The sequence below is a fragment of the Labrus bergylta genome, chromosome 8 (genome assembly GCF_963930695.1).
Source record: "Labrus bergylta chromosome 8, fLabBer1.1, whole genome shotgun sequence".
Classification (NCBI taxonomy): Eukaryota; Metazoa; Chordata; class Actinopteri; order Labriformes; family Labridae; genus Labrus; species Labrus bergylta.
This window is the reverse complement of record NC_089202.1, coordinates 23,512,924-23,522,080: the sequence shown is the minus strand read 5'-3', so window position 1 is coordinate 23,522,080 and position 9,157 is coordinate 23,512,924. Positions and strand designations below refer to the sequence as shown.

General features: G+C 43.1%; 1 protein-coding gene across 1 annotated transcript; it reads right to left on the bottom strand.

Annotated features, from left to right (window-relative positions):
- Positions 1-277: 277 nt before the first annotated feature.
- herpud2 (HERPUD family member 2) lies at positions 278-8,979 on the bottom strand. The gene is made up of 9 exons (XM_065958012.1): positions 8,843-8,979; positions 7,524-7,900; positions 5,923-6,000; positions 4,825-4,932; positions 3,616-3,773; positions 3,416-3,541; positions 2,665-3,003; positions 2,415-2,526; positions 278-1,140 (listed from the first exon to the last, which is right to left on the bottom strand). The coding sequence occupies exons 2-9, from the start codon at positions 7,668-7,670 to the stop codon at positions 955-957; spliced, it is 1,254 nt and encodes a 417-aa protein (XP_065814084.1). The 5' UTR covers positions 7,671-7,900; positions 8,843-8,979; the 3' UTR covers positions 278-954.
- Between the last annotated feature and the right edge of the window lie 178 nt (positions 8,980-9,157).

Here is a 9,157-nt window from a genome sequence, read left to right as displayed (position 1 = left end):
CTTCACTCTGACATCTCTCCATCACTGCATGTTGGTGCATGTGTACATGTCAGGCCAATGTGTGTGAGAATAACAGAGTGTAAACCAGAGTGTCCCCTCAGGGACTGATGCAGTATGTCAACAAAATATCACAAAAAAAAACCAATCAGTGTCTTTTTCTGAGTTTAAAACGAGCTCTTCATATCTACAGACGGAGCAGAGATAATCAGTGTGTGAATGCCGCCATCTGGAGGAGATAAGAGGAACTACAGCATAGAAATGACAACTCACAGACGAGTCAAATTCAGCAAGATTTTATTCCAAAAAAAGCGTATATTCAGGAATTAAAGATGCATATACTTACATGTGTAAATAGATAATGTTCAAATACACAAAGTGGGAAAACAATGTGCTTCAGTAGCTGCAATGTCTGTACGCACATCCTGTGCATACATGAGAATGTCTTTTGGGGGATGTGGCTTCTCACACAGCTCCTTTCATTTCAGGAGATTACTTTCTTTTTTTCTTTTAAACGATGAGCCCACATCCCCCTTAAAAAAAAAAAGTTTCAACATCCTTGTTTTTCTCTGCTTTATGGAAGACAGCTCCCTCCACTCTCTCATGATTCTTCACCACGTCAAATGAATTCACGACCAATGAGGACACAACAAAAAAAAAAAAAAAAAGTCCATCGCTGAAGCATTTAATCCGTTAACACAGCGCAATATTTACTTTCCTAATATTCTTTCTTCTCCTCTCCTGCAGAACTCACACTGCATCTTGCTCTCACGCGTCAGAGTAAAAAGGATCCGTCGGTTTGTTGGCAGCTTTTCAGAGGTTTTCAAACCTCCGGGGAGCACTATTTGTTTATCTGATGAAGTTTAATCGAGGTGTTGTAGACGGTTAAGATGAAGGTGGGAATATGTTGATACTTCTGTAGAGCGGTACCTGATGGCAGGACAGAGAGGGGCGGGCCTAGTTGGCTGCTTGGGGCCGTCCCTCGGGGATGAGCGAGGTGAAGAAGGTGCTGATGAAGGACCACGCGGTGGTAAGGAAGCTTGGTTCAGGTATAGCAGCAGCAGCAGCAGCTTGCTCCTCGTGTCCTCCCCCTCCCTCCTCCCCGCTGTCATCGTCCTCCAGACCCTCATCCATCAAACGTTCCTGTGACACAGAAGAGAGGACGGTGCATTCAACACAAGAAGTCAGAGAAAGGCCATCGTGCTTGGTTTGCTTTTTTAACTTGAAACCTTTAAATATCAATCAAACCGATATGCTGATACAGCCCACATCTTATTGGGTCATTTGTGTGTTCAAACAGCAGAAGAAGAAGAAGAAGAAGAAGCTCACTCACACAGTAACAAATCTTCAGATGCACGCCCGCAAAAAGACTCAAAAGAAAAACGAAAAGTCAGCACACTCCACGTCCTTTAGGGTTTTTTTTATTTGAGTAGAGCCGCAGCGTACAGATCAACAAATCAAGTGACGCTGATAAAAGGTTTTAAAGGACATTTAATGTTCTGACTTTTATGTTTTCTCAGGCCCCGTGTCCACCTGCCGCTTTTCACCGGGCAGGAAAGCGCTGGCTGTGCGCTCGGGAGCTCTTGCACGTGCGCTGAGAAGAAAAACGCTGCATGTCCGTCCTGTCTCTATGACAACAGTCTGTTGAAAACGGATGCTTGTTATTCGAGATCGTTTATTTCCCGATCAGACACGGAGCAAAGAGGGTGTGAGTACGAGACAAAACTACGGGGACTATCAAATATTTGGAAAAGAGCACCGGTGATGTCAACAGCGCCTTTCTGAAAAGTTGAAAGATTTTCAACTTGAGCGCTCGGAGCTACTTTTGCAAACGCTTTCTCCTCATTGAAAACAAATAGCAAAAAAAAACGCTATGTGGACACGGGGCCTTGTTTGTGTTTTCAGCTTTAAAAAAAACAGTTATCTGATTAAACTAATGTCCGCCCTCTGATGGAAAACGTGTTTGACAAGTCAGTGCAGTTAGAAGCTGAACTGAATCACCAGAGTCATGTCACCTTAATTATTTTGATCTTTGTGTGTGCTGCCAGGCTGGATTTGTCTTTAGCAACAACAACAGAGTTTGAGCGCTCATAGAAGCTCGAGCACCGCCAGGAGCGACGGATCATGGGACTATGTACACATTATCCTCTGCACAGCTCCTACATTGCACCTTTTGTACATTTATTTTATTTTATTTTTTTATATTTTACATTTTAAAATTCTATTTTATATATTGTAATAGCTTCTTCTACCGTATTATTTAAGTTGTTGCTAGTTCTGCTTTATTTCCCTGTTAATTGTTTAGCACCAATACACCAAGTCAAATTCCTTGTATGTGTAAATGTACTTGGCAATAAACCCTGATTCTGATTCTGATTCTGATTGTTGTGGAGCAAATGCTGTGAGGACAAACTGACCATTTCCTGTATGTCCTGGTGTCTCTCTGCCTCCTCCTGAGGAGCTCTGGCTCCATCTCCTCCTCTCAGGTTCTGCTGCTCCAGCCTGAAAGGAAACCAGCCAGCCTGATGTCTGGGGGAGAAAAAACACACAAACGTATTCTTAGAACGGAAATGACTTCATCTTAAAAATACGTTTCTTTCATTCTGATGTTTGATGAAAACGTTTGACGTTAAAAACACATTCAGAAAACTATTATATCTGACTCACAGGTAGACCAGCAGCATGGCGCCTACCACCATTACAAAGCGGCTAAAGGAAGAGTAGAAGTAAACGATGCTGAGCAGCACGCCGGCACGAGAAACCGTGTACAACCAGTCCAACCAATCGCGGTTCAGCTCGTCGTCGTTCAGCACCGCCCCACCCTGCGCGTTCATCTGGATGTTGGGGTTCGCCGGCTGGTTCTCTGGTAGAGGGTTGGGGTCCGGGTTGGGTCCCAGCGGCGGCTGCACGGCCTCGTTGGGCTGGGCGGGTTGAAGGGGCAAGGAGGGGGAGGGAGAGGAAGGAGGGGGGGAGGCGGGAGGCTGAGAGGCGGCTACTGCTGCTTGACTGAAGAGAGAAGAGAGAAGATACATTTAAAAATAAAACAGAACACAGCGACTGAGCTGAAGCAGAGAAGAAGTAACCGGTGGAACTAAACAATGAAACGTGAATAACTGTTCGACCTATAGGAGGAGACTTGACTGGAACAACGACGACCCTCTACATAAATATCTAATATCGATTAATATCTTGTGAACTAGTTACTATGACAACCACGTTTCCAAAGAAGCTCAGACATTAAAATCTGAATAAAAACAGGATGTGATTATTTGAAAAACTCTGAAACCATGTTTGTAAATTGAGATAATTTATTTCCCGATCAGACAAGGAGCGAGGAGGATGTGGGTACAAGACACGATCAGTAGTCGGCAAAACTACAGGATGTAGTTTTAAAATACAGACATGCATCCGTACTTACTATTGCATGTAGTAATGGCGTGCATACATCTGCTGCCACCACAGCATCTGCATGGGCATGTACATTGGGTGGGGGGGCATGTTGGCCGGGAGGCCGCCTTGAAGAGGGACCTGGGTTCCATCGGGCCTGCGGAGGAATTTCATGTGAGTTAATCCACTAAGCATAATAGAAAAACACAGCGGCGTCAGAAGAACTCTTACCACTGAGGGACAGCAGGGGGGCCGTGAGGGTTGTACTGGGGGAGGCCACCGCGATACCTCAGACCATCATAACTTCCTGGGACAGAAGAGGAAGAGGCCGGCTGGCTGTCCTGATTCGTAGTGTTGGCAGGCGAGGAAGAGCCAGTGTTGTCTGAACTCTGAATAAAAAGATGTGGACACAAATCAGAACTTGAATATTGCTAGAATAATAAAACTGCATGTTCATGAGTTTGTCTCGATGGAACCCAGAGAAAGTGACAGTAAGATAGTGTGTAAGGCGGACCATTCAACTGTATGCCCCAGGTAATCAGGGTATCAGGAAATGCACAGGACAGCAACACTGGGAGGGAGGGGGTTATTGAGTTGCGTTTCTGATTTTATATTGATTTTGTCCAAATTTTCTTCCTCTCCCTGTTTATTTGGGGCGGCAGTAGTTCAGTCTGTAGGGACTTGGGTTGGGAACCAGGAGGGTTGCCGGCCCAAGTTCCAGTTCGGACAAAGTCTGGAAGTTGGTGCGGTTGCTGGAGAGGTGCCAGTTCACCTCCTGAGCACTGCAGGCTGTCCTCACCCCGAGCTCAAGAGTGCTCGCCGTGGCAGCCTCCTCAACAAAAAGGTGTAAAATTAGATTTCCCTTCACTAGAACAATGGAGTTAATCTTCTTCTTCTTTCAGGCTGCTGAATTTTTTTTTTTTTTTTTTTTAAATCAGCAGTTCTGGAGACTACTCGCTGGGAAGCTCCCCCCCAAAAGACTGTTCATGTTTGTGTTCATATTGCCCGTATGAAACAAAAAGATGGAGAGAAGACAGCGGTGAAAACTGTTTGTTGTGTGTCCTGGGTCTCTTAATACACCTAAAACGTCTCCTTCTGAAAGGAACTGTTGTTTAAACTTGACTGTTAGTCGATTTGTCTGTCGCTACGTTTACATGCACAGTTAACAACAACAACAATCAAACAACATCCTGACTCTACAGAATGTCAACATTAAGATGTAATCTGAGTACATTTGCTTTTAGCACAAACTATACAGTAGAGCTTGAAGTGGGAGTCCACATGGTTCGGCAGCTCTCTCATGAATGTCTGACTGAGCATAATTTGACTGAGTTTTTTCCACCCTGTGTTTCCTGGAATGAGCCTGAATAAAGCTATCGTTCACACAACGTTTGAGCTGTACAGGAGGAGGTCGTCAGAGCGGTAACTCTGTGTACTCACGCTGGAGTCAGAGGCAGAAGAGCTGGCCGTGGAGGGGCTCCGAGGCATGGGCGAGGCTGGCGGGCTGTGAGAGGCACACACTAGATGCATCATGTGGTATTCATCCTGCTGCGGGTCGACGAGGTCATGAGGAAGAGGAGGAGGAGGAGGAGGTGAAGGCAGCGGAGAGATGAAACAAAAAAAAAGAGAGAGAGAGTGAAAGAGAGAGAGAGAGAAAGAGAAAGGATTAATGTGGAAACGTCCAGAAGACAAACACAAAGCTCAGCCTTTGTTGCTCAATCACGTCACATCAGCTTTTGTTCCCCGCACAGCCCGTTTCAGTTCCCCGACAGAGAAAAGTAAACAAACTGTGTGGGCTCAAACAGACAACGACTGAACAACTTCAACAATGTCCACACAGAATGCAGAACCGACTTCCAACCAAATGTTTCTTAAAAAAAGGATTTGACACTTGTGGCTGAAGACTTTGTCCTGAAATGTTCTTACTGCGGTCCAACAGATAGTCAGCTGAGAGGAAGTTAATTTGCAACTTTTTTTAGTCTTTAAGAACTAAAGTACCAAAAAGCTTCCTAATGGTAGCTCCTCAGACTGGACAGGTGCGACAGGTGCTATCTCTGTGCACATAATTAAATGTTTACATTATCTTTTCCATCAACCATTACCTTCTTCTCTGCTCTTTTGTTGTTATGGTGAATATGTCAATTTTACTGAAACATGAAAATGTTTTTATCTACAAGATCTTCACCAGGCCCTAAGATCTAACTGTGTGGACCTTTTATCCTTTCTTCTGCAGTTTGTACATTTCTTGTCCTGCACCTGTATGCATTTTGCCTGGACGTGCGCACACAAGTTTTCTCAAAAAGGCTTTTGTTTCAGATTTGATAAAGTTGAGGGACAGCGCTGAGAGCTGACTGCAGAAAAAGTCTACCCATTAACTGCACAAACATGTCTCCACAAAAAGAAGAAAAATAGGAGAATATATGAATTTGGAGTCTTATTGGAAGAGAAGAATCTGCTTGGGTAGGTCTCCAATCTCAATTATACCCATGCAAAACATTAACCTGCATACACACACAGATAAAACTCGACTCCTCTTACCTTTCTGAGCACATCTCCGAGCTGCAGGTGATCCTGAAGGAGTCTCCCAGAGTACACCAGCCGCTGGTCTTTAGACAGCTACAACACAAACAGGGTACAGACAGCATGAAATCTAACAGGTTATAGACAGCACATTTGTTGATGCTTCAGTTACCAACTGCCAGAAAGGTGACAAGGACCTAATATATAGACTGTACGTGGATTTAGGTTATATGTTTGGGTTAAACCTCAGGATTTTTTGTGACTTTTTGAGGGGGAACTATTGACACCTACACACCTGGGAGACTTTTTTCTGTCTGCATTCGCACTGCCACGTTTTCTTTCAAATGATTTTAAGAGCTTTTACCAACTGGTGTTTGCTGAAGTTTACCGTGGAATTCAAAAATGGTGGTTGGTGGTACTGGATTGGCTCCTGTGTTCAACCAGTCTTTGTGCACTTAAAGTCCCTGGTGTGCTGGGAGAGTACCTACTCTGAACCAGGAGCTAAAAGGGTTCTAGGAACTAAAGTAGTTCATACTTCCTGCAGTGTGGAATCAATAAAAGAGGGGACGGGTTCAAAAAGTTCCTAGGACTATGAAGAAGTTCCTGCGGTCCGAAAACACATCTTGTTGTAATGGGAAGTTTCACAACATAGGATGTGGAATCCTCGATGTGTGTAGTGACTAGGCTTTTTATTTCATTCTAATGAAATTTGTTTTCTGGGTTTAACAAGAGTACAAATCTTACACAAAGCAAAACCAGTTAGATAAATCTTATTCTCTGTGCGTCACATGGCTTTGAATTCTTCTCAGTAAAGCTCTTCATTTTTTTTTTTAAAGACACTGGACCCTGAAAGAGGAGGCAGGTTAAGAACAAACATTCCCCACCAGACAAGTTCAAACTTGCAACAGTTTGCAATGCACTGGTCCACAACGTTTTGAAACACATGAATGTTCTGCTGTCTGCCTGTGTCAACTGAAGGTCTATGCGTCTGTTTGAAGAAGCTACACAAACACAGTTTAGCTAATTAAATGTCATTCCTGCTAAGATTTCTTCAGACTGTGTTTCCGCAAAAGCACCATAACTAGGCTCAGCCGTCATTACTTCTTTGTACATTACTTTCCATTCCACAACCAATGCGACCTCCAACTCCTCCAAGAGAAAGGCACAAAATACTGTATTGATGGAATATACAGTACGTAATTTATGTGCACTTGTTTTATCTCACCAGAGCTTGAACGTCTTTTACGCGTTTTACTCTGAACTTCGCTAACCGTTCCCTCACTTGGTAGGCAGGTGTGAGCCGGATGGCAATAGCCGTGTTGACTATTTAATAGCAAGACACCATGGCACTACGCTAATGAATATGTTATCACTGTCGCACAGGAAGTGACAATTCTTTTGACCAGTCAACGGACCATAGTGTGTCTAGATCCAGCCTTTTGGTTCGGATCGGTACTCTTGACACCACAACAGAAGGGTAGTAAAAACATTGGACGGTACGGATCGGTAAATTTGGTACCATTACCAACTTTTGACGGTGGAAACGCCCGTACAGAACTGAACCGGACTGCTTGGTGGAAACCGAGCTAAAGACAGCCATCAACTTGTGAGATACTCACCGGTTTGCTTGGGTACACTTTGGAGATGTGACTCTTCAGCCTCTCCACAGTCCAGTTGAGGAAGCAGTTGATGGTCTGGTCTTCATACTTTTGGTTGGGGGCCTTAATAACCAGCGTTACAGGATTATCAAGTTCTCCAGGATCCATGGCTCATATCATTCACAGGGTGGGCTCTGATGAATCTGAGCTCAGCTGAGCTTCGCGTCACAACTCAGGACTCTCCTGAGGACTAAGTTCCCTCAAATTCTCTCCATCCTGCACTCAGAGACCCACCTCAAACAGTCCCTGCTGTGGGTGGGGGGCTGCGGTTCCCCCTCTACAAAATATGTTTCATCTGTGGGGTCAGTCAGTGGATACCCACTATATCAATGGAGTTACTGTAGAAAAGAGCGGAGAAGAGTGAGTGTTTTTACCTGGAAAGAAGATTTTAAAACAACGCGATCAAATTTTCAAACACATAATACGTTTTTACATTTTGTCTTAAGATGAATCAATTTTTGGACCCTAGTTTTAGAAAAAAAATCAGACCTTATTTTTAGTTGAATATTTTGGCTGAATGTTTATTTTTTAGTTGCCAGTTAATTTATTATTTTTTTAATTACATGAATGAAAACGTACCAAAAAAACAACTATATTTTTTGCCAATCACTCAATAATACTTAAGTTTATTAGTTTAGTTTATTTGCACATTTTTTTTGAAAGAAGAATCAAACAGAAAATAAAAAAATAAATAAAAAAACTTAAACACATGTGCAGGTGAGGTAGAAACCCAAACCCTCACCTGAAGAGATTAAACAAAGTTAAAATAAAATACACTTATAACACCTTCTTTGACAGAAAACATAGTGGCGTTATTCCTGTTTTATAGTCATATACACATATAAATATATATTTAACATTCCAGCGTCGAAACATAAAGTTAATCTAAAGCGTGGTGGTCGTGAGTTTCAGGTGACACTTCCTGACACCTGCTGTGTTGCGTCATCTTTACGTGAAACTGTCACAACAACTAACAAGCTATAAATCAGCTACAAGTCAGTGGGCTCGTCGTTAATGGTTGGCTCATTGCGCTGTTACAAGTGTTATTATTTAACTCACTAATACACACAGATCATAGTGCAGGTCACCCCGAGCAGCTCTGCTTGTTTATTTTGACCCTGATAATGAAGTCAGCAAACAGGGTTAGCTTCTTAGCTAACGGTAGCTAGCGTCGCTAACCCTCGCTTGGCAAACCGTCCCCGCTGTGACAACACGTTAAACCATCCACCTAGGTTTAACCTGAAGGCGGGTTATCTCTACAGAGAGTTGTGTTTTTCTACCTTTTTTTTTTTTTCCTCCCTTGGTGCTGTCGTCCCCCTCGTCCAAGCTCGGCTCGGCTCGGCTAGCCTGCTCTGTTGTTGTAATGTCGGGTGTGAGACCGGAAACACGTCATCATCCAAACCACAGCTGATCGGAAAAAAAAAAATCAGCCAAGAAAGTGTAAAATAATTATAAAAAAAAAAAGATCACACGGAAGATACGAATAAATAACTATATATTTACAGTGTTTTATTTCACACATGTCTGATTTGTTTTTTTTCTATGTTAATCTGAATTTTTTTGTATTTTATTTTAAATCAGCCGAGAGGACGTAC

Excerpts from the sequence above, each read along its gene's own strand:
- herpud2 (XM_065958012.1), bottom strand. The coding sequence starts at position 7,670 with ATGGATCCTGGAGAACTTGATAATCCTGTAACGCTGGTTATTAAGGCC. Across the intron at positions 3,774-4,824 it reads CTTCTGCCTCTGACTCCAGC|AGTTCAGACAACACTGGCTC; the intron begins GTGAGTACACAG and ends CTTTTTATTCAG. Across the intron at positions 1,141-2,414 it reads ACCAGGACATACAGGAAATG|GAACGTTTGATGGATGAGGG; the intron begins GTCAGTTTGTCC and ends TCTGTGTCACAG.